Genomic DNA, 23,170 nt, shown 5'->3' on the forward strand with positions numbered 1-23,170 from the left:
ATTCAGGTATAAATAATAAAAACCGCGAAAATTGTGGTTTCTTTAAATAAAAATGAGCAAATGCTTGAACGCTATTTATTGACCACACTTCTACTTAGGCAACAGTTGATTAGTATAATATATTATAATGCGTAAGCTCCATTGACCTGTAAATGTGTATAATGCTGACACGGTAATTAATTTATGCAGCAAAAGTCACTGCTGTCTAACGAACATTACATAAAATAGTACTGATACCACAGATTTATGATATGAGAGGCAGAAAATGCAAAACAGAGATCTCATTTGAGCGTCGATCATTTATCTCTTTAGTAAATGGACAAAAAATACTTAGAAAAATACAAAAATAAGTCAACACGCAATCCTGCCATTGTATGGATTGGAGCAGTTAAGGTGCTTGTTTGGTGAGTTTTGTAAGTTCAAGACTTGACGTGTAAAATGTAAGATTCGGTTTTAAGGTCCATCAATCACCTAAACCTAACAAGTTTCATTTGTCATGTACCACAGGTTGGCTGCATTCGCGACAACCAGGAATTTGCTAAATTTGTAGATCACACACAGCTCCTAAACATCGCAAGGACAGATCATAATTTGTTTGCACACCAAAAACATTTCATGCGCCTCTAGCTAGTTTGGTAGGACAAAATTTTGGTGCTCAAAGAGTCTCGTCTAAATTGAAAACAGAGATCGAGCTCGACGGATTCAGCGCCACTGACACCAACCAACTCTCAAATTATTCACATGCTAGTTTGCTGTCAAAGCTTGAGAGAGCTATGGCGAATGCTTGCAGAGCGCACATTGGGTACCTGAAGTCCATGGTGAAAACGTCCTCTGCCACGCGACCGAATTGCATGACGATGTAATCAACTGTAAACAAAATAATTTCAAGGGTCAAGGTGTAAAATTATTCCATATAATTTAAATTCCAAGAATGCTTAGTATTCTTTAAGAAAGAACATACAATAAAACCGTCTTGTGATTGAGTGTGTTTGGGTCGGTTTTTGCTAACATACTGTCGTTTATGCTTTTAACCCGCGTTTTTCTTAAAACACAGCCGGGGATTTGCAACAATTTTTTTTAGCGGGATTTATGCAATTTAGCACATTTTCCCCAAATTCCAAGACATGTGCAATTGAACAGTAGAAGATAATTAAATATTTTTTAGTTGGATGGACAAAATATGAATTTTAAATGGCCAGCTCTAGTAATTCTTATTTAATTATAGAATAGAGTTTAATTAGTATGTAGACAAAGTGATTGTCGTATTTTAAGAGTCACCCCATACCCATTGACTTGAGAAAAATAAAAAAGACTAAACTAAACAAAAACTAACTACATTGATTTCACATAATAATGGACTTGAAAACATTTGCTGGAATTTACATACTCTCTGGCACAAATTATAAACTTTATGGGGATCAATTTTCGAAAAACGTGGAAAATAAGGAAAAACAAAATTGGTGCGTTCCTGTTTTAAAAAAGTGTGGCATTTGTGCGTAACAAGCGGTGAACGCATTGCCAAATAGGCAAGCCCTGATTGAACATCATAGTGTCAGTTGACTAAATACACTTACTGTCGCTGTCATGTACGATTTGAAAATTCTTGACCGATGCTTGCGTTACTCGACCGTGGAAATTTAGAACGTAGCTCTGGCTGTCATCATTCCATACGGGTGTTTTGTTGTGCAGTTCAATCAATGAATCCATTTTGCGCCCTTTCCAACACTCTGCAATCCCATAATGTTACTCAATGATTATTTTGAAGATATTAGCTAATACTCACCAATGAGACTCTCAGCATTATTTTGTGGACTAAATGGCACTCGTTTGTGTTCTGGTGTCATACTTGGCAGTATAACTGTCATTTTTCGTGGACCCTTGAATCCCAAAACGTTGGTTTCCTGAGCAAACAAATATCAGACTTGTACAGTCTTGAATTGCCAAACTCTCACATAAATCACTGCAGCAACTTCTTGACGAGGTGAGCACTTATTGGAGCTGCCATTTTTGCTCGGAGATTGGCCTCCATCGAAGATAGTGAAATGCGTGCCCAGAAGGTTTGAGCGGAGTTTCCCAACAAAGGACTCACCCGCCCTCGACAGATCAGTGGGGTCTGTGGAGATGAGGTAATTGCTTGTGGTGCTCTTTTTGCGCTTCCTGGCAGCCAGCAAGAAGACCTATCAATCAGACAATGATTGTTTAATCTGCTAGAGAAACTTATCTCATTTCTTAAAATTGGTACTAAATTAAATCTAGAAATTTCCACAACATGCAAAGTTATTTAATAAATAGAATAATATTATCTTGTCATCTTGAGAAAAAAATTTAAAAGTTTATCTTACCTTCTTGCCATCATCCCGTTCCAAGTGCAGAAAGTATGTGGGGAACAGGCCTCTGTCCATTCCCTTTCGGTCCCTAGTGATTCTGCACTTTACAAGAGCGCCTTGCGGGGCAGGCTCAACTGCAAACTGTTCCAGATTGCTGAGAACACCAGATAGCAAGAGTTGTCCACCTCGATCATCTCCTGCACCAGGTGAATCCTACAAAATATTATTATAGTTGGTTTTGAAATTTCAGTGTCAAAGATTACAGCTGAATTATAGTAGATTTTAATTATGACTTAACATGGCGATTACTAACCAACTGTGCAAAACTGCCTTCAGATTGGGTTGCATCCATTGTTAGCAATTCCTCGGACGGCTCGACGACAGGACTTGATTCATGGTCTTCAATATCTATGTCTTCTTTAGACAACTGCTTTACTGGAGCCGAAATAGGATTTACACTATCTGGACTGCCCTCTGCCATGGAGAAGTGCAATGGTCCATCATAGCCTGATTTACAAAAATCATTTAACAAAATGCACTCTACATAACTATTATAAATTTATGAAATACCATGAAGTTCCTCGCTCTTAGAATTGGAGCCTTGAAGAACCCATTGCTGCTTTCGAGATTTAGATGACATTGTAGGCCGTGCATCAGAAGCTAAAACCATTCCTGGGGTTTGCCTCTTTTGCTTTAATCTCTGCTCCATTAGCTGCTTCTATTGACACAAAAGTTGCAGCGTGCTAGATTGAAAACTAAACAAATTTTATTTAGGAAAGCGAACCTGTTGGTCCAGTTTTTGCTGGCGAAGCGTCACAGAAGTCATTGTTCTGTTGAGGGGATAATATAGCTGCGATATCTGAAAAATATGAATGTTTTAGAACTGTTTTAGTCACTTTACTCTGTCAAAGAAGTATTAATAAGTACATAATTGTGTACAATAGTGACGTAAAGTATATTAATATACATAATGTAGGTAGCAGCAGCCAAGTTACTGGTATGATACTGTCAAAGTAACGGCAGTGAAGGAACAAATAATAATAAAATATTAAAGCGGATACGCAAGACATTAAAGGACAGAGGCGGCCCCGTTAAGTGTCACAAATGAATGTCCAAAAATTTTGACAAACTTGTCTTCCTCTATGGAAGTCTTAGCAACTGAACTTTTTTAATATTTATCATAATTTGTTTTTTTAAGCTTTCATGTATACAAAATAGCATACATTCAGACTTCATTGAGTAACATTGAGTAAAACAAATACATAAACAAAACGATCGTTAATTTTGTTTGCTTTGTTTGAGGAGAATTGCAACTTACAAAAGCGTTCCTGATCTTGATTACGGCGTGAAAACACAACAAGTTACAGTAGAATCATCTGTCAATTCAATTAGAAAAACATGGCCAAGCAGTTTCATTGATTGGCGTTTAAAAATTCGAATTTTCACTTATGGGCAAGGGACAATTGAAGGAATTTACTTTCCGCTTGTTTGATGTTTGATCGCTTTCCGATTTCAATGCCCTCTACTTCCGACTGTGGCGCCTCCTCGATTAACTGTTTCGGTAATTCAATACCGGTAGATCTTATAATTATGTTAAATTCAATCAGAGAATTGAACATAAAAGTAGTAAAATTAAGTTATTTCTAAATGAATGCTAAGAAATTGGAAACATATTACGCAAAAATGTTATGTTAGAGGAAACTGAGGAAATCTTTGCAATATTCTACTGCAGCTAAAATATGTATTTTACCGGTTTAATTTATTCAGCATTTTTCCTCAACTTGAGATTCGTACAGCTGTTTGTTATACAGTCCAATGGTGATTGTTGGTTTTCTGGCTTGCGGCTCGTGACAAAGTTGCTTGCACTACACTTCGTCTTCGTCACTTTAGATTATTTATAGACTTTGGCACGATTATGTCATGGATTCAGCTGAACCGAAGACTGTAACTAATGGTCATCTAAGTGCCGACGAAGTTGACGTCGAGTTTCTACCACTAATCTACGAAATCTTGCGAGGGTAATTACCATGGATTTTTATTATTTTTCGGCTTCATTTTGTTGCTATTCATACTACATAATAATTATACCTAAAACGTTTTAGAATTGAGCGGGAGTCTCTCGACACTGCCCAGAAACCAAGAGAGTCGCAGGACACAAGCCTGAAAGTTGTTGAGCTTCACAAGAAGTTGAATCAAGTTCGTGAGCAGGTAATGCAACGATTGCACAGATTAGGGGTGCCAGACAACCAAAAAGCTGCAAACTGGAGTTTTTCCATAAGTCCATGTTAAATTTTAGGACCAAAAACCGGAGATCCTTATAACTCCGTGTTTAATTTTCAAAAAACCGAACCGGACACTCCGGTTCAAGCAATCCCAAAACCGGATATCTCTGGTCGAAAACCAGAGGTTGGCACGAATAGGGGCTGTAGTGCACCTATCACCTTTGTAAACAAATGCATGAATATGTAGTCGAATAGTGGCTGGAGGGTTCTCATACCCACTCACTGCATCACATTCGCACCAAATTTAGGTGCGAATCGTGTGAATATACGTAGTTTTCTTCTTAATTTAAAACTTCCCTCAGCTCATGCGCATTTTAATTTTAAACGAAAATTGCTAATTATGTGTTGTAGATTCACACAATTTTTCACCTAAACTGTGATAGACCAAGAATTTTTATATCTAAATCCCATGAACTTCAAGAAATCAGATCAAACCAGCAATTTATTTTTTAATCAGCACTAGAGTGTATTTCAATAACAAACTTTTGTACTGTCTGGAACGTTTCTTGACGAAACTGGTATTGTTTCTAAAAGGAATATTTAAAATATTCGTGTCTTGTATTGTTTTTCAAACCTTCTTGTTATGGTATTGTTTTTCTGAAAAAAAATATTGTTTTGTTATTTGTTAGTTTTTTTTTTCTCTAGAAAAATACTTCTTTGTGGAAAAAACATTAAAAAATCAGCACCACCTAATTTTTGGTTTAAAACAACGTATTTTAATTTTGTGAAATAATTTTTCAGGTTCGAAAACTGCCAGGCATTGATTACAACAGAGAAGATCAACTGAAGCAACTTGATCATCTACGGAAGCAACTCCGCTTGAAAAGAGAACTTCTCCTGAAGTATCGTAATATGTGCTCATTTGACATTCCCAAGGCTTGAAAAGTATGCCCATCCTCCGATTTATCCTGCGATACTTGGCCAACAACGAACAACTCATTTATAGACTCTCTGAGTCAAAACCTGTTAGGAGAGCAGCACAGTTAACCATAAGTTTGTTTCACCGAAGTAAAATGCTTCAGGAAGATTTTGAGAAATCAGCTGCAGGAAGACGAGTGATTAAGCATCTTGAGAGTTTGGCCCATCAATTGAAAGCAATTGAGGAATCGCAGAAGAAGCAGAAGTAACTTTTTCGATAAAGTCCTCAGGTACAGAAAATGATGCACAGAATGTGGGACAAAGAACCTTTGATTCCGACCTCGTACACCCCGAGATACAAACAAATATTAAAAGCGCCGCCCCAAATTTACTTCAGAGACTTTGTTAAACAACTAGTCGCACCCTTGATCCCATCTCCCAAATGCGTACCGTTCAAAGTAACAGAACTGGTGACACCAGCAGTGGCCTACTTTGGGCTTGTGCTGCTCCTGTTCAACTTCAAATCTGCCAAATCCGATTTCCCCGCTGCTCTGCTATCTGTAACGCTATACATGATTCTGGTGCCAGCTGGAACGTACCTTTTGTGTTTGGCTGGAAAAGCACCTTTGTCCTTTGCTAAGGTCTTTTCCGTCGTCACAGCCTCACAGATTGGAACTCTGCTGACTCTTCTGGTACCAATTGTAATATCACATGAGAATGCTTTCAAAAGCCACGTCCCCTTTTTAGTCGCCCTGGCCATTTTCGGTGGACTGACAACTGCTAGAGTTTGTTTGGTCCTGATTGTGGCTCTGCCAGTGCCAGTGATGCGTCTGATTACAGGCACAGTTGTGGCTCTGACCAATCTGTTCTTCATGCTTTTCTTGCACTTTGCCTTCATGCACCCAACATTCAAGTATGGCATTGGTGCATACAAATCAAGTTTTTAACAGATAGATCTGAACATGTCAAGCCAATTTGTAAAGATGTGAGCAGAAGTAAAATATATTAGCTGTTTTAATTTCAGACTACTTGTCTTCTTTCTAATATTTCTTTTGATGGGCTGTAGATTTGCAGGAGTGTGATAGTTACAACGATTTTCTTTTATTTTTAGGTTTTACAATGGATATGCCAAATGACTCAAACTCAACCATGAATAAGCTCAAAGAGCTGCTTCTCAGCTCTCAATTTGAAGAAGCTAGAGATCTTTTGAAAGACCCCAGTTTCATCGAAAGTGCCATAAATTATCCAGAAGACCTATTTGGAATTCTTACTGGCTTCATTTCACCACAAAACCAGGGCCTTAATCCAGCCCTGGTTGAAACTTGCCAAGAGATGATGAAGACATTTGTGGAAGACTTGTCTGATCCTGATGTTACACATCTAGTTCTTCTAGGGTACTTGACGTCAACGGAAAACGACGTTTTGTTTGTGGTCGTGTTACAGTGCGTGGATTCCTGTCTGCAAAAAATGAAAAAAGCCAGAGCGCTTAGAGAGTCCCTTACTTCAATCCAAGTTGCTTTAAGTGATCTGAGCCTTTGTGAAAGAGAGCAAATTGAGCGTCTTTTCATTGAAATTAGCAAATTCTGCTGGCGTATCATTGACAATATCGACGAAGAAGATTTTAAAGGTTGATTTTACGGGTTTTGGAAGTATTACAAACTAATCAGTAAAATATTTATTTGTTTTTCTTAATAGAGGCTGAAAAGCAGAAGCAGTGCCTTGCGACGTTTTTGCTCTCGTGGCTCTTAAATGATGATATACCTCGATCCACCTTGGATGAGAGTATTAAAGCCCTGGCTAAAGTTCTGCCTCATTTAGGACATCCCTTTGCATACTTAAATGAGGCGGGTAGGTGGCGGAAAAAGAAGGGAGCAACTCTTCACTTCTTGGACCAAGTTGAATCACACTGTTGCTATGGAGTAGGGAATCAACATTTGTTTTTTAACTTTCATGTTCTCATTATTTCTTCTCACAGGTACTGTATTATAATATTTTGCATCACGGCATCTGTTACGAATCATTTCCGCAAGTGTACAGCCAGCAGTATTTGTTTGTTCGTCTGGGCGCGTTGTGCTCCACACTACTCTCAAGCCAGAGAGAACTGCAGAAAAAAGGCATTTCTCTGTTGAAGGATGTAGTGGACAGAGTCGACCCTGGAAGCATCCCTCACACTGTACTCTCCTCAGAGCACTATACTTGCTTATTTTTGGGTCTTTCGCATGTTATGTTGGAATGCGAGGATGAAAAATTGCGAGCAGACACGCCTGTCATCTTTAGGAAGTTCATCATGGCGTTTAATGACAAAGGACAGCACTTGATACTGCTCCATGGCTACCAGACTATGAAAGATCAAAGTGTTAGAGGCTACATGGTGACAGTAACAAAAGATTTAGTTGTGACGTACAATCAGAGCAGTGACTATTTCATGAGACGGTTGCCTGATTTGTTGTACCTGATGCTAACTTTGCCAAAAGAGGTCAGATCAAATCTTCATATGAACGTCAGCACAGTTCTCTGCAAGTTAAATTTCCTGAGGTATCAGATTACCCATTAGGTCAACAATGATCATTTTGATATAATGATTCAATTCTTTCAGGTATCTTATTACGGTTGATCAAAATCCTGAAAACTTCGCGGAATTTCGCAGCATTGCTGAACAATTTTTGAAGCATATTCCCGACGCTTTAAAAAGGAGCAGGGAAAGTGTGAATGAAATACTGATCGACGCAGACGAGCTCAGTAAGCAAGAATCAAGTAGAACTTCAGTTGAAGTGGGTGGATCAGTTTTGCCGACTCCTTCTTTTGAAGAGCAAGTGAAGGCTGCCACATTGTGGCGGACCCAATTAGACACTATTGAGCATGTGTATAATCTATTGATGGAAAAATTTTAGGTAACACTTAGGTGAATAGCTGGTGGCCGGGAAGTTGGTTATTGTAATCTCTGAGAATAAGACTAAGCACAAACAGTATGTACTGAATCAATAAATTCTTAAGATATGAAACTAGATATATCATGTCCCTAGAATTTTAACCTAACTACCGCCTTTAATTAAGTACAAGACAACATTTTACATTAGCTAGTGCATAGGAAGATAGTAAAACTGAAATTGTAACTTATGAGGCATACTGTTAACAATTGCTTTATTGGAGATCAATTATCTTTAACATAAAGCTGTATACAGTAAAACTTTATTAGGGCAAGTAAATATACAAGCCGGAGTAATCCAAAATATATCTTCTCCAATAGGGGCTTGATCTTTAAAATCAGAAAATATGTGGGCAGGATTAAAACAGCTAGATTGTCCTAGAAATCAACATTGGCAATTAACAGAGGGCAAAAAGAACACAAAATTTCTGGCATTTTGATGAGTAGGCTTTGTACTCCTAGAACACAAACACTCTCGCATGCATAGTTTTGCTTCAAAATAAAATTTAAAATTATTTAAAAGAGCTCTCATGGAAAAGTCCCAGAGAACCAATTTCTCAAGAGATTGCTTGCTTCAAGCTTTTCCTGGTCTTGCCGCGCCAGCATTTTGTTCCCCAAGAGGCTTCACGCCTGGGCTAGATGTCCTATCGGCAGAAGACCTTCCCCTGCCTCCCCTCCTTCCTCTGCTCTTGCGCCCCGTGCGATTGGGCGTGTTCTCACGCCTGTCCATCTCAAACTGTCCAGTGCTTCCATCATTCTAAATACACAATAAGTCAATCATACCATGCATACAAAAAATTGAGCGAGAATGCAACTTTACCTGAGCTAGTGATGCTGACGTTGACACTGAAGGTGCTGGAGATGGCGTGTGGCTGGCTGCACTGATATGCTGCTGTTTCTGCATCTTGTTAGGCTTTGGTCGAGGTAGTTGGGCGCCTGGACTGGCATGTGGAATTAGCCTCAAAACGTTGCCTACAGCCTTTGTTCTGCCTTCACGGAAAACCTACACATATTTAAAAATGTACTAAAGCTGGAAAACGCTAAAAACAATGTTTGCCAAAAGATAAAATAAGTAAAGTAAAATAAAAAATAATAAAGTAAAGATAAAATAAGTAAGTACATTTTATCAAGCCATTTAAAAGCATGCCAATGGTTATTAAATGTTGTGTATTGTTTATTTAAATGAGAAATCATGTTGGTTTTAATTTATTCTTTGCTTAACTTACCATCCGTTGACCAGGTTTGAGATATTCAGGGTGTTTTATGAACCTGAAGTGGACAAGCGCTTTGTCACCAGTTCGTAAACAGTCTGCATTCATTGATAAGATAGATGCAGTTTGGCGGATGCTTCCGCAGTGAACTAAAACAACACTGCTCTTCAACGCTACCTCAGACCAAATTTATGGTTCCTACCCATTGCCTGATAGCGAGAGCTGATTGTGGTTGGATGGTGTAAAACCAGGATTTCACCTTCAAATTCCCAGCAGGCTGTTGGGTTTAATGATGGGGCAACCATCACCATGCCTTTCCTCAAGTGAGACCTCTTGATCTATTGTTAAGGAATAAATTTACAGATACTACATTTTAATAAATAAAGTACTTACTTTTTTGAGAGCAAAAGAAGCAGTCTGTCCACTACGCACTTCACGGACAGGCATCCTTTTTCGATGGATGCTTTTAATTGCAATCGGAGTGAAATGACCTAACAAATCTGGGCCTAGCAAGAGCGTGTCATTTAACCGGATCGTCCCCGCCAGAGTTGTGCCAGATACCACAGTTCCCACACCCTGTGTATTGAGAACGTAGTGAAAAAATAAAACATTCGAGCCTAGATTTACATACAGGGACGCTGTACATGTCATCAATTTGAAATTCAGCTGGCTCATCATCTCTGGCATTGTTCCGCGTTGTCAGCAGGTTCAAAAACATTTTCAGCAAATCCAAGTTCTCCCCAGAAACGTTGGATACTTGAAAGATTGGACATAACCTGCCAGAAACATAATAAGTTATTAAGAGCTTTTTTATTCCTAGGGTTATTTCACCTTTCAGAAACAAAATTAGTTGCGCTGAGGACAACATCATCTTCAGATCTGACCATGACAGGTACCTTCCTGCACCCTTGAGACTTGAGCACTTTGACAAGCAATCTCAGGGTGTCGGTCAGGACGTTTGGTGGACACATGTCAATCTTGGTGACCACCACAAAGACGGGCACATTGAGGGCCAACGCCAGCCCCAAGTGCTCCTTTGTCATGCCAACAATTCCTGCGTTGGCCCCAACCATCAACATTCCAAAGTGAGGTGCGTGCCCTGTCATGCCAAAGACAGTAGTTTTTAAGTATCGTTCGTGACCTGCCAGGTCGATGAATGTGATGACCTTTGCCGACCGCTCACAGATGCGGACCCAATCCAAGGAGCCGTGCTCAGGTTTGTTCACAACATTGCCTGAAATAAATTCAGAAATTTAGCCTCTAAGTCTGAAATAATTTATTGCAACTCTTTAAAGTATTTATTTATTAACCGACAAAAGGATAAGGAACTATGAGGTATTTCAGGACCATAAAGTAATATGATTATAACAGAAGCTAGATGATACTAGGAATTTTAGGGATTACAAGCGAGCAAAATAAATTATATTCAAGTTCAAAATGGAAAACAAATAAGAAAATATACACACAGGATTACACTTTAAAATGGAAATCACAAATATCAACTAGTCATTTGTTTACCTATACTGTCAAAGCCCAGAATATCGTTTCCAACTGAGCTTGTTCTTCCTGACTCCATTTCATGTTTGTGTCTGAAGAGCTTCTGGCGAGCATGTCCCCTGCCGTTGTCCAGCTCTCCATGGGTTAAGACTCCAAGAAGGGTGGACTTTCCCGCGTCCACATTTCCAACCACAGCCACTCGGATTTCCAAGAAATCCTGCTCATCTAATCGCTTCCTGACCAAGAACTGGCCAGTCAGACCCTTCTCCAGCTGACGTTGACGCAGCTCCTTGCAGTCAGAGTCAAGAGTGCTGGCCAACGATTTCAAAGTGGCCACTGAGGCCTCAAATTCATCTTCAGCCAAACCAGCCTCGGTGGAATCTGTTGGATTTTAAATTTACATTTACATTGAGTCAGTCAAGAATATTGAAGATGCACACAACTGTTTTTGTTCAAAGTTTAGCTTGTAAAACAATAAATATAGTATTATCTCTCATTATGTGCAATCGATTAATTTAAATGATAACTGAAGCAATTAAGATTATGACTAAAGAAAGAAAAAAATTTGTTTGGTTTTACAACCATTTTACCGTATATTCTTTTCGCTCTAATTTTGTTTGTCGTTGATAAAATGAAACTATACCTTCTCCGATTCCAATCTCATAAATTGTTTCTCCTCGACCGTCGTCTAACCTCTCGCGGAGCTGACGCAGCAGAAGATCAAATTGCTCAGAAGTGGGACTGACAAGCGTGGTCTAAAAAACAGAAGAAAAATGATTTATGAAAATACCTTATATAAAGGCAATAGGATTTAAGAATATGTACGTACTTTGCCTCTGATACTCGAATAGTCCTCTTGAGGTTCCTTGTTCTCCATCGCCTGCGGAACTAATGTTGTCTTGCTTGGAGACTTTTCCACTGCAGATGACATTGTGCCCTAATAACCCTTTCGCTGTCCGACTTCTTATGGCAGTAACGGTAATCGTAATGGAGCAATTCGTAACACCGTAGATAGTGTAATCATTAAAGGAAAACCAGGCATGGATCAAGTAAACTGTTGCTTGCGTCCGGCTGATGTCACAAACAGCTGAAATTTAAAACAAAAATTTCACTATCCATATGGTGCGAATTCGTGGCAGACTGAACTCATTTAGCAAAGCGAAACAGTGACAGAACTGACATTATTTGTTTCGACAACTGGGTCAAGCGCAACAAAACAAGACGCTTCTTGCATAATTGCACAAAATTTGGCATGAGCTCTACGACGGTTCAAAGAGACAAGTAAAGAAAGAAAATAGGACCCTAGGTCACCTTTGCAATGTCACTTAAGTAGAAGAATTGTTCCGCCTGACTGCAAGCACGGTTTACACTCCTAGCAAGGAAAACGTGACTCTGCAAGACAGAGTCTAATAAGAGGAGAACATAGTACTCAGAATGAGGGGGCCAGGCAATTTCGATGAATGTCGATCACCAATTTCGCAAATTCGCAAACGCGAAGTTTGTGTTGTAGACAGATGCTTGCCGACGTCACTTGCGCAGCGACCCGCAGTGGTAGACAGCCAAAGTCAATTTTGAAACATCGTGGCGCGCAGTGTGGTTTGCCGGCGCAGTATAAGTGACAGGCGTTCTTGCTGTTCACTCTGATTACAGAAGTGGTTTGAGAGTGTGGTTGTGGTGAGCAAGAGGCATGGTATATTATGAACACTTTTCGACTTCGTATGAAAATTTAAGGCGCAAGAATTCACATAAATCTGTTTTGCAAAGACCAAATGGTTATAATTATGTACGTATATTTACCATATTTACCAAAATATATTATGTAGGTATTCGTACTTAAATTATTTGAAATCAAGGGAATATTATTTTGTAATTTCTTTTAAATGCTTTATAGCACTATTATACAAAATTTGAGAAATTAGAAATTTTTTCCCTAATCGGAGGAAGAGGAAATGTTACATTTTTTGCTTATCTAGTCACGAAGTGCAAATTAAAGAAAAATGCAAGGAGATCAATAGCCAGGGAATGAATTGGAACATACTTCACAACCCCCAGCGCGAGCGGGAAAATTTGTAATATTAACTTAAAATTATAATCAAGATATTTCGTATACACGTCTAAATTTGCTGATCAATAGGAAGAGGAGGAAAATATTTCTCTTATTATAAATTTCGACACAAACGGTATTAATAAATTTTTTAACGTGCCATCCTGTAATGGAAAGAGTGCTTTTTAGGGAATCAATTAATTGGGATTTTTATCTTTTAAATCCCTAAATCGAGATGATTATATAAAAATAACAAACTGAAGTAATAAAGTATTTTTTAACTAGTTCAATCTTATGAATGTGAACAGTACAAAATATACGGTATTTTTAATGAAGAATTTTGTACAAAAACATTAATTTTGATAGAATTGTATATTAATATGTATGTAACCAAACAGTTGCATCCTCCAGTACATGCATAAATTTAATGCAAAAGGGAAATAGACGTAGAAACAGCTTGATATAGAAATTTGGTAGCAAAAGCGTCGTTGTTAGCCTGCGCCGCGCCAGCAATCGCGATAATTTTCTCTAAAACAAAAACTCGATCGCCATCACGAATTTTTCACATAGCATTAATGAGTTAAGCTTTACTTTAAGGGAAATTATATTGTTTAAATGTGCTTCTTGGAATTGAATTAATTTTTTAAATTTAAATCTTAGTAGATATTTAAAACATAAAATTTTGACCTTCACCTAAATTAAAAAGTTCATGATAACTCTTTCGCAAGTTTTTTTTTAAATCGCATCTCTGTAGCTATCTTAGAACTGGAGTTATCGCATATTTCCTAAAATAATTTTTTCATAAAGTGTCAAAAAGTAGGAACTACTTCAATATTTAATATTTCCGTAAGTACGGCCATATTAAAATCTGAAAATTCCGGCAAAAACCCTCTCATCCATCCCCCTTATTATCGTATTATGTAAAATTCAAGTTTTTCCGACGTGCCGATATTACCCTCGGTTTATAATGTACCTGCCCTTTTCAGTTTATTTCTTTTTTTCAAACTAGCGTTGTTTTTGTTTGGAACTGCGGACGAGAAAAATGTAAAATAATTTCCAACTCAACTAATCATGTTAAAATCATCAAAATTACGATGGCGTTAAAATGGTGCTGTGGTAAATACAATTATGAAAACTATTACACAGAAGATGTGCGTTCACATTTTTTCTGGCATTTAAAAAAGCGAGAAAAGTGAAGAGAAAATCAACCGTAACTAGCGAGATATAGAACACTCATAAGGAGAGCCGCCTTTTAAAAAATAATAAAGCGGTTACTACATCAAAAATTCTTTCTAAGAGATCGGCCAAGATTCAATTTCAGATTAAGAGAACCAATATAAACATCTCGTAATCCTAAATACACCGTACAATAAAAATCATATTAGAAACCCACATCTATCGAAGCGTCGGAGAGGGAAACACATCATATATATTTTTATTAACTCTTAAAGTGGTAATGATCTCGGTAACACGCAACATGCCGGGTTGTTATAACTCTTGAATGCGATTTTGATTTAGGGAAAGTTGTTGTTTGCGTTGTGGGTGTAGCACGCTCTCTCAAGGAATTAGATTACGCCCTGAGTGTTTCAAACGCGTGCGTATTATTCAGGCGCGGAGAGCGAGAGACATGAAAGCAGGCTCCGCGAGCGCTCAAGAAACTGGCGCACAATCAAAAGGCCATTTTTGGCCTATCACTCAATAGAATGACCCAAGGTGATAGTTGTCGGACTAATTTACGACCTGTCCGAGATCAACATTCTACTCCGCAGAGACCCCTTTACGAAATTTGAAAGTGAATTCGTAGAGTGCACGAGATCTCCTCCCTCTGTTCCTCTTGGTTTTCGAATCAGTCTGTGGCGTACGTGATTCGCACACTTGTACACGTGGAGATTCTCCTCTCATTGTCAGTCTCTCTCACTGGCGTATTTTCAGGGCGAGATATTCCTTTTATTATTCAGTCGTCGCGTTCCATCCACTCGCGTCAGAGATTATTTCTGAAATTATCAATGTTTGCGATCGGAAGAAACGAGGAACAATATAATATAATATGCCATAAATAAATCTTGCACGCTCTACAAATTTTGTCTAGATTATATTGAGAAATTTATGCGTCAAGACGCAGCTATTGCCGAAGCTTACTTATTTCGAAATTGTATTGAAAACAAAGCAAGAACATTTTTATATTGAAGATATTATACGGTGGAAAGTTTAATGAAATTATCTTGAAAGTTTATATTTCAAATGTTTTTCAAGCTTTTATAATTTTTTGCAGTTTATCTACAGATTTTGTACATTGAATTTTTAAAAATTGCTGCAGCAATTTCATTTGTAAATATTAAAGGAATGCAAATGGTTATTTATTGCCACGAACTATTAAGAATATTTACATTTATTAGTATTTATTGAGACGTACAAGAACAGAAGAAGCTAATTAGATTTGCTAATTTGTTATGATAAATTTAAAATTGCATCCATAAGTTACAATAATAATGGATGCGGGATTCATAATTAATTTGACCTGGTTAATTAATTATCTTGTAATTTGTAATAACCTAGTGATTTACGCAACTTTGACTCACTGCATCGTGCAAGAGAAATTTTAGTTTCCCTATATTAAAATGTGGTATGCTAGATCAAATTGGGGAAAAAAAATTAAAATTGCTCTACAGCGCAGTCATGACATGTACCTATTTTATTTATTTAGAAAGTCCCTTTCATTCACAAATCAAATAAATTCGGAAAAAATGGTACCAGATCGACAGCATCGTTATAACAAACTCAATTATTTAGATGAATTATGTATCTATATTTTCTAAAAAGGTGTTTGCCTTTAACAAGTTAAATTAATGACTACCCTGCAAGCAATATCTACCATCGAAAGCTACAGCGCATTGCAAATACTCTCTTGACATGCAAACTTTAAATTTCAACAAGTGCTTTCACAAGCGAGTTTGCTTATATTTGAGATTGGAAATTCCAAGACGTTATTCTTGCGTAAATGAGAGATAGGAAAATAAATGTGGGATTTTAAAGGCATGAATTTGCATGAGGAGATATCTATATATTATACAAAATTAAATGTAAGGCCATCAAACATTTTAAGTAGTAAGTGTTTCGCGTCGAAAGAAAAAGACTATAGTTAATATGCGAGCAGAAAAATGACATTAATGGCAAATTCTTGTAATTTTTGCATCATGTAGTGATTGTGTGCAAAATATTTCAAAGAACTGCCCTGTATGAATTGACCATAAAACAAGAATAAATTTCCCAAGCTGCGCACAAAGGAAAGAGGTGATTTAATGCTACAGGTCTTAAATGGGATGCAAAGTTTTCCTCAATTAGCTGCCAATCACAGAAACGACAATTGGAAATTTATACTACGAGAGAAAAGCATGATTCATCCACTCACAGCTGCAAAACCCCACCGGAAATTCTGAAACCCACCTTTAACCTTTTTTTCTAATTCGGACCATAAGCGACGCTCCACGCGCGAAACAATTTTCCCCGCCTTATTGTTAGAGTGACGAGCATCGAAACTGTAAAATAAGGCCAGAATGACCTGCTTAGAAAAATTTTAATATGTATAATAGGCTGATCTGCTCGCGTGTGCTGAGGAGTCAAATTTTGTGCTCATCGTCGATAACGGAACGAGCCAGTTGGCATGGTAATTTTCGCGTTTTAATAATAAGGTGGACTTCTTAATGTTGGGTGTGTCGGGTGCGCTTGCGCAAACTCTCGGACATAACAGGTAGCCGGTTGAGGAGTTGTTCTGCTCAGGTAGTCCGAAGCAGCCTTCCAGTCTCTAGTGGAGGACTAGTGCTTTCATCAGGGTCCCCACGAGCACGCGCTCAACCCTTCCCTGCCGCCGCGCTTGAGTGTCGCCGACTCAAAGTAAGTGAAACGATGCTCTATTTCAACTTCTCGGGCATAAATTTGTTTGAATATTTATTTAGTTTATTGCAAATATTTTTCAGATCAAAGGGAATTAATCGTAATTACTTTTTTATGTGAAACTTTTAATTTTTTTAGCTTCGAAAAAACATCGCATAGATTATAACGAACACAGAAGTCGCAATGAAAACAGAATAATTTTATTTCATGGTAAATCAGGGTCATTTGTCGCCCAGTATTTTAATTTATCGCTGGTGTAGACTTAAGTTAATTAAGCTAGTCTGATTTGCTCGTGCAACATATTAATTCCGCTCGGCAAGCAGAGGCGAACCGGCGTAATTTTGATTTATTTGAGAGAAATCCACATCGGTCGTAATGGAGCGTGCGGTGTGCATATTGGAGTTTCTCGCCACACTCGCAATTTGTCATTTGCGGTGTGGGGCAATAAAGTCAGGTGTGATATCCCGAGCCATAAATATCGGACAAAACGCGCAGAGGAGCGAGAGAGCGATGGCTAGATCGAGCTGTTAACATTGAAAGAAACTGCTGAGTTAGAACAGAATCAGTAGGAGTTGCTTCTCAGGAATCCAGTGCACCAGTTCAATAAATTATTCAAACACACATTCACGCGCCATTGTATGGGACCAGATTTGTGCCTGCGCTTTGTTTATGCAACTCCCATTTGTCTCACCAGCGCTCAGAGTGTTTACGCGAGCTGCACAGATTTTTAATCCCCCGTCGCGAGAGCGTAAACTGGAGCATAAGAGACTCTCTTGCCTGACGGAGGGATCTCCTTTTGAAGAAAACGAACTTCGTGCACGTAATTCTTTTCAGGTAAGAAATAATTGGATTTTTAGCGTATTGGCAGATTTTGCGAAAAGATTGCCGTTGCAAATACAATTATTGTTGCGGAAATGGGCCATTCGCGGTTGTTTCAAACAGATTCCGGAACCAATTCAAAATGATTTATGAAATTTTTGAGTTCCAAAAACCCATTTCGTAAAAAAATCTTTGATGAGTTGCACAAGTCCAAACACGCTTACGGCCGGATAATTGCGCTAGCTGCAGACCACTTGCCACCACATCGAGGCCAATCCATTCATGCTAAAAATTAAAAAATATAATTATACGTTCGCATACTCAAAATAACTAGATTTCTTAGAAAATTTAGAAAATTATATATTGTGATCTATAGCTCAAACAACAATATCTTTCATGCAACCTATTATAAACAGAAAACCAAAAAACTAATGCATTCTAAGTGCAAAGCTATTTTGAAAAGATTTTTCACAACTGATAATGATAATGCCAAGGAAAACACCACAGCGAAAATTATTTGTAACGCATAAACAGTAATCCTCGGGCCTTTATATGTCTAGAAAATGACGAAAACCCCCAGTATTTTTGATTTTATAATGAACCTTCCAACGACCATTTTTCTATTCATTTTTTCTCCAACAAATTGTTTTCTCGCCTTCATAGTGACTTATTAAGGGTATTATGCTAATACACTCAAGAACACGATAAACATATCAGTGGGTTCTCATCACAGATGGAAACTGCCACATAAAATGTTAAGCTTTTTGAAGAATGAGAACCAGAACATAAAATTAAAGGCTTTATTCATGCAAAAACATCCAGCTGAGCAGTGTGGTGTCGTAAGTCTTGATGGTCATTCTGTGCATATAGTGCAAAAAGCCACAGTTTTTGCGCAACTTCGCCCTTTTATTTATTCCGCTAGCGTTTGTCTGATTAACGAGCGAACAGATTCACATCAATGTAAAATGTCTCAATCGTACCAAGGCGCTAAAGGAAAGGAAAAAATATCCGCACCCTGACGTACACAACAGAGGTGCGAGTGTCGAGCATGAAAATTATTTCTAATACACATGATCGGAATTAAATGTCAATAAGAAATAAATATTATGACGGCTGCGGAGACATAGTTACAGCATCGCCAGCAAGCCGCAGCTCTATGTGTTGTTTTTGTTTTCACGCGGCACGTTTGCACTTTTATCGCGGAAAACGCGTCAAGCGTTTACCTGGGATCGCGCCTTTCGTGGAATTTTATCGCACTTATTACACCCAGCGCTGTCAAACAGTTGAAATAAAACAGATGATTTAGAGTTTATTTACAATCGGCATAAATATATAGGCGCGTAACAATAAAATGAGAGGCCGCCGAAGCTTTCAGAGGACTTGGCAAAGTCAGACACGCCTTAAGCGCGAGGACTCTCGTGGCAAATTTTGGCACCGACCCGCATAATTTATGATTTGAATTCTGCAAATGTGCCTCGGTCGAGTCACGATTTAAATGTCATTGAGAAGTTATGCGTCATACCATAGTTAGTGCAATTGTTTTTATTACGTTTGTGTATATGTTTGTGTGTGTGTGTGTGTGTGTGTGTGTGTGTGTGTGTGTGTGTGTGTGCGTGTGCTCGTTGGAACTGTATTAGCAAGAATGCGACCGCACATCCAAACGCAAATAGCCGCTTTTGTTGTTTTTATTTTATTGCAAAATACCGATATCGCGCGCATCAGGCGTTGATGTCTCCAGCTCGAGGACAAATTTCTCTTGTCGCATTATTTACCTTATAGGTGGGATTAATGAGCTTTTGTTGCACCGCTTTCATGGGAAAAGACGCGCATTATTTTCAGAAACGCGCAAATAAAAGTCAATTTTCCTCGATTGTTGCTGTTTTTATTGCGGCAGGTAATGATTCATTTGCGTTTTTTCCATTCATGCCGTAAAAGCAGTAAAAATACAAACACGCAGCTAGTGGGATATAAGTAAATAGACAATGAAATGATTGCTCAAAGACAAGCTAGCGATTAAACAAATAAAATATTTCCTCTAATTAGACTGCATATAACAAGGCAGAAAACGACAAATTTGACCAAATAATTTCTCAAGCATGGCTTCCTTTCCTTAGGCGCGCCTCACATTTCAACGTAATTTTCATGGGAATGTAGAAGCCAGCTGAATTGAAATTATTGGAAATTATCCTCTGTGGTTGACAACTCTAACTGGATGGGAAATAACGCACTTAAATATAAGAGTGTGTGTCTTTATATTCTCTCGAGCAACGTACTACAGCGGCTCATCGACATTACAAATGTGGCTGCTGCTGCACCTCTTCAATCACTGCGTTTATGAAAGTACACCGAGACGCTAACTGTTTGAACAACATTACACACTGCATTACGAATGCTTGTACGAGCATAATAGAATGAAAGTGAAAACCGTACATGCGGAATGAGACATATTAACAAAAGAGAATAATACAATGACCATAGCAATGATGCAATACATTGAATAGATACTCAAATCGATTGCCTGTGAGCAGATAATAAGGTCACTATAGTACTTGGAATAAATCACAATCACCCTGACAGAAACAGAGCAGGGAGTCTCTCGCAATCGTTTACTTGGAAATTATCAAGATTTTGTCTAGCGCAAAATGCACTGAGAACAATTATTTATGCCACAATTTCAGTTCTTTTCCGAAATAAAAATACCCAAATCGTGCAACCATCTTTAGAAGAAATTATAATTAAGCCTAAAATTTTATTAGTTTTCCGTGTAAATTCTGCTGGTTGATGTCTTGTTTTGGAAACTTGCCGTCCTGCCCTGCAATTTCAGAAAATTTATCGACCAGAGTATGTCTGGTTTCGTGGCAATTAGTCTTTAGAAGAGTCGCACTCTGCTTTTATTCGTCTTTGAATTGAGTTTTGCAACTCTACAAGCCGCGTTTTATGCCATTAGAATAATAACATAACAGCGGCGTCGGCCGAACAGAGAGAGTGAGCGAGGAAAGTCGAGTGTGTTACGCGCGGCGTGGATGAGCATTTGGCTGGCCTTGCTTCCTCATCAATATGGTAATCTGGAGAGGACACTGACGTGTTGTGTCGCATACGCTATTTTTATTTGTCAGCGGGCAGCCAAGGTGTCGTAGTTGCATTTATCGGCCAGCAGGTTGCTCAAAAATTCATTTTGTAATTAAAATATGCGCGAGCTCATCAGCATGCAGTCTGCACCCTCGCCGGCGTTTTTCAATTTTAATTAGCGTCTGCGCGTCTAATGACTCGTCGCGGTTCACTGCCGTCGAGGTGCTATAATAATTGCAAAACCCATAGCACTCCTTCCGAAGATGGTTAATTGCTGTACATTTCATGGGAAGGAAACGTTGTTCGATGATAGAAAATATACAAACCACTCGCTCTAGGTGATTCGCAAGGCTGCATAAGCCTGTTTGAGACGTGCATTGTTGCCTATTTTAATTAGTATAAAAATGACGGAAGTTTTTTGAAAATTATTCCAGTCGCAAATAAATAAATAAATCTACGCCGCAAAGTGTTGTTTTTATTGCACATTGAAAGGAGATCATAAATACATAACGTATGTTTATAAAAAAAGCAGTCTTGATCATTTAATCAAAGTTATTCGCTGCCGTAAATATGTCAGCAGATAAGCTGTGACGAATGCTTAATACATCTGCATGCCGAGCAGAGATTGAAAAAGTGCCATTCGTATTCAGCAACAAGCAGTCTGAATCGTTTGACAAGGCGGAAACACTACTTATTAGTTTGCTCCTCAGCTGAAATGAAGCGACAGAGTGTAACAGAATTGCATCAATCATTCTCTGTGTCCAAGACGATTCAATATTGCACACACATAGCTGCATATCAATTACTGCGCTCGCGCGAGTGTGCAACTCAGTGTGAAATGATATTTGGAATCAATTCAGTGAATTAATTTCTTGGCCGATGCACAAGGGAGGCTCTTTGGTCATTAACAACGGTTGTGGACTTTCGGTTTCATATATTATACCATGCAGTACTAACAGATCTCAGGGTGAAATTACAATACAAGAAAATTCACGCAAAAACTTCGAGCTTAGAATTCCTTGCGTGACATCAGACTGAGCGTTATTATTTAGATGCAGGGATGATGGAGCAAAAAGGAATATGAAAAATCTCGCATCAACTTGTCTTTAAACCAGTTTCTTGGCCTCAACAAGTCAAGCACTTAGTCTTTTTTTGACATGCAATTACAGGCGTCATAATTAAAACCAATTTAAACACAATTAAACAGTTGCAATGATTAACATTAAGATTGATTATTGGCAACCCCCAAAAGAATCGTAATGTCAAAAATTCACAAAAATCAATTTGAAGTCTTATTGACACGATTAATTTATGCACGCTGTTATCACAAAGCGGTATCTCGCAACTTTTTACAACTGAGCAGATTAGCAAACTGAAGAGTCAGTCGGGCAGCAGTCGAGTGTGTTTTTAACCCATTGATCTTGTTGGCTGGAAAACAGCGACTTTATGAGTTGAGGCCTTTGGATGCCACGCCTCACTCCACAATGTGAAAATTAATGATGGGTTGTTATTTTCTCATTCAAGGCCGGCCGTATAAAATGATATCGTGAAATTATTTATCGCGGCGCTTGCCCGATGGCTTTGCTCCGACAACACAACTGGCTCGTGTAATCGAATTGTCACTATAATCATTGTTATTATTTGCAATATTGATTGTAATTTATGAAAAGTTGTCGGCCGAAAAGCAGTTTCTGCTAGATTTGCTATCAGTCAAAGCTTTTGGTGGCTAAGAAGTGAATAGCCACGGGCAACCCAAAGTATCTTACCTGTTTTTCAATAAAGGTTCAATCTACATAATAAATTTAAATTAGGTGTTTTTTTTAATTCAAGCTCGTCTTGTTGGATTTGAAATGTCTACGACAAATTGTGGTCCATCGCTCCTCGAATGGGTCCATGAGATAATCCGGATTTCAGGTGCAGGATTTATTTATTTATTTATGCAGTAGCAAATAATATAAATTACCAAATAAAAAGGTTTAGGATTTCTGATTTGCGTAGTTCCGAGTTATATTTGTTGACGCACAGCACCAAATGGGACAGTGGCAAACCCATGTTTAGCCGGGGAAAGGGAAGAACAGTTTTCAAAGTTCGGCGCAAACTCTTTCGTCGAGATGTTTCTAAGGGGAGGGTACTTGAAATTTTCATTCCGTCCAACTCCAGACAGACCAAACAAGTACTATAAACCCAAGACAAAACGACCAGCTAAACTGCTTCAATCGATTAAATTTACATACACCGCAGCAGTC

The 23,170-nt window shown here is 38.3% G+C and overlaps 6 protein-coding genes across 8 annotated transcripts in view; 4 read left to right on the top strand and 2 right to left on the bottom strand.

Annotated features, from left to right (window-relative positions):
• Positions 1 to 61: 61 nt before the first annotated feature.
• Positions 62 to 3,856, bottom strand: ktub (Tub domain-containing protein ktub). Its single transcript, XM_065489853.1, has 9 exons — positions 3,646 to 3,856; positions 3,112 to 3,186; positions 2,898 to 3,045; positions 2,641 to 2,834; positions 2,343 to 2,540; positions 1,953 to 2,177; positions 1,784 to 1,901; positions 1,575 to 1,727; positions 62 to 867 (listed from the first exon to the last, which is right to left on the bottom strand). The coding sequence occupies exons 2-9, from the start codon at positions 3,151 to 3,153 to the stop codon at positions 734 to 736; spliced, it is 1,212 nt and encodes a 403-aa protein (XP_065345925.1). The 5' UTR covers positions 3,154 to 3,186; positions 3,646 to 3,856; the 3' UTR covers positions 62 to 733.
• Positions 3,857 to 4,143: 287 nt separating this feature from the next.
• MED9 (mediator complex subunit 9) lies at positions 4,144 to 5,644 on the top strand. The gene is made up of 3 exons (XM_065489860.1): positions 4,144 to 4,345; positions 4,430 to 4,535; positions 5,351 to 5,644. The coding sequence occupies exons 1-3, from the start codon at positions 4,248 to 4,250 to the stop codon at positions 5,489 to 5,491; spliced, it is 345 nt and encodes a 114-aa protein (XP_065345932.1). The 5' UTR covers positions 4,144 to 4,247; the 3' UTR covers positions 5,492 to 5,644.
• On the top strand, positions 5,618 to 8,476 carry LOC135943355 (glomulin-like). Its single transcript, XM_065489844.1, has 5 exons — positions 5,618 to 5,757; positions 6,579 to 7,094; positions 7,163 to 7,386; positions 7,443 to 8,002; positions 8,064 to 8,476. The coding sequence occupies exons 2-5, from the start codon at positions 6,587 to 6,589 to the stop codon at positions 8,356 to 8,358; spliced, it is 1,587 nt and encodes a 528-aa protein (XP_065345916.1). The 5' UTR covers positions 5,618 to 5,757; positions 6,579 to 6,586; the 3' UTR covers positions 8,359 to 8,476.
• LOC135943363 (protein YIPF3-like) lies at positions 5,753 to 6,490 on the top strand. The gene has a single exon (XM_065489858.1). It carries the CDS (start codon positions 5,767 to 5,769, stop codon positions 6,412 to 6,414), a length of 648 nt encoding a protein of 215 aa, XP_065345930.1. The 5' UTR covers positions 5,753 to 5,766; the 3' UTR covers positions 6,415 to 6,490.
• A 115-nt stretch (positions 8,477 to 8,591) lies between the features above and the next one.
• Positions 8,592 to 12,652, bottom strand: GTPBP1 (GTP-binding protein 1). 2 transcript variants are annotated; one of them, XM_065489843.1, is made up of 11 exons: positions 12,531 to 12,652; positions 11,931 to 12,188; positions 11,745 to 11,856; positions 11,123 to 11,482; positions 10,436 to 10,838; positions 10,236 to 10,380; positions 9,998 to 10,180; positions 9,807 to 9,942; positions 9,620 to 9,753; positions 9,214 to 9,396; positions 8,592 to 9,150 (listed from the first exon to the last, which is right to left on the bottom strand). In XM_065489843.1, the coding sequence occupies exons 2-11, from the start codon at positions 12,030 to 12,032 to the stop codon at positions 8,968 to 8,970; spliced, it is 1,941 nt and encodes a 646-aa protein (XP_065345915.1). In that variant the 5' UTR covers positions 12,033 to 12,188; positions 12,531 to 12,652; the 3' UTR covers positions 8,592 to 8,967. The 2 variants fall into 2 exon arrangements, with proteins under 2 accessions (XP_065345915.1, XP_065345914.1); XM_065489842.1 differs by having other exon boundaries at positions 12,413 to 12,645.
• Positions 12,653 to 16,878: 4,226 nt separating this feature from the next.
• LOC135942315 (uncharacterized) overlaps positions 16,879 to 23,170 on the top strand; it is a 29,091-nt gene continuing 22,799 nt past the window's right edge. Inside the window, exon 1 of one of the 2 annotated variants that reach the window (XM_065488357.1) lies at positions 16,879 to 17,036. The gene's annotated coding sequence lies outside the window, so the exon portion shown is untranslated. Of the gene's footprint in view, positions 17,037 to 17,631; positions 17,871 to 23,170 lie in introns of those variants that run through there. The other variant, XM_065488358.1, reaches the window with a different exon arrangement.

Source organism: Cloeon dipterum, chromosome 4 (assembly GCF_949628265.1).
Source record: "Cloeon dipterum chromosome 4, ieCloDipt1.1, whole genome shotgun sequence".
Classification (NCBI taxonomy): Eukaryota; Metazoa; Arthropoda; class Insecta; order Ephemeroptera; family Baetidae; genus Cloeon; species Cloeon dipterum.

What these genes read in the sequence shown, in the direction of transcription:
- LOC135943355 (XM_065489844.1), top strand. Translation starts at nt 6,587, where the DNA reads ATGGATATGCCAAATGACTCAAACTCAACCATGAATAAGCTCAAAGAG. An exon ending in CGACGAAGAAGATTTTAAAG is followed by an intron (nt 7,095 to 7,162) that starts GTTGATTTTACG and finishes TTTTCTTAATAG; the next exon opens with AGGCTGAAAAGCAGAAGCAG. An exon ending in AATCACACTGTTGCTATGGA is followed by an intron (nt 7,387 to 7,442) that starts GTAGGGAATCAA and finishes TTCTTCTCACAG; the next exon opens with GTACTGTATTATAATATTTT.
- GTPBP1 (XM_065489843.1), bottom strand. Translation starts at nt 12,032, where the DNA reads ATGTCATCTGCAGTGGAAAAGTCTCCAAGCAAGACAACATTAGTTCCG. An exon ending in TGAGATTGGAATCGGAGAAG is followed by an intron (nt 11,483 to 11,744) that starts GTATAGTTTCAT and finishes AAAATCCAACAG; the next exon opens with ATTCCACCGAGGCTGGTTTG. An exon ending in CGTCAGCATCACTAGCTCAG is followed by an intron (nt 9,151 to 9,213) that starts GTAAAGTTGCAT and finishes TTGTGTATTTAG; the next exon opens with AATGATGGAAGCACTGGACA.
- LOC135943363 (XM_065489858.1), top strand. Translation starts at nt 5,767, where the DNA reads ATGATGCACAGAATGTGGGACAAAGAACCTTTGATTCCGACCTCGTAC.
- ktub (XM_065489853.1), bottom strand. Translation starts at nt 3,153, where the DNA reads ATGACTTCTGTGACGCTTCGCCAGCAAAAACTGGACCAACAG. An exon ending in AACGGGATGATGGCAAGAAG is followed by an intron (nt 2,178 to 2,342) that starts GTAAGATAAACT and finishes TCTGATTGATAG; the next exon opens with GTCTTCTTGCTGGCTGCCAG. An exon ending in AATCGTACATGACAGCGACA is followed by an intron (nt 868 to 1,574) that starts GTAAGTGTATTT and finishes TTTTGTTTACAG; the next exon opens with TTGATTACATCGTCATGCAA.
- MED9 (XM_065489860.1), top strand. Translation starts at nt 4,248, where the DNA reads ATGGATTCAGCTGAACCGAAGACTGTAACTAATGGTCATCTAAGTGCC. An exon ending in ATCTACGAAATCTTGCGAGG is followed by an intron (nt 4,346 to 4,429) that starts GTAATTACCATG and finishes AAAACGTTTTAG; the next exon opens with AATTGAGCGGGAGTCTCTCG. An exon ending in TGAATCAAGTTCGTGAGCAG is followed by an intron (nt 4,536 to 5,350) that starts GTAATGCAACGA and finishes ATAATTTTTCAG; the next exon opens with GTTCGAAAACTGCCAGGCAT.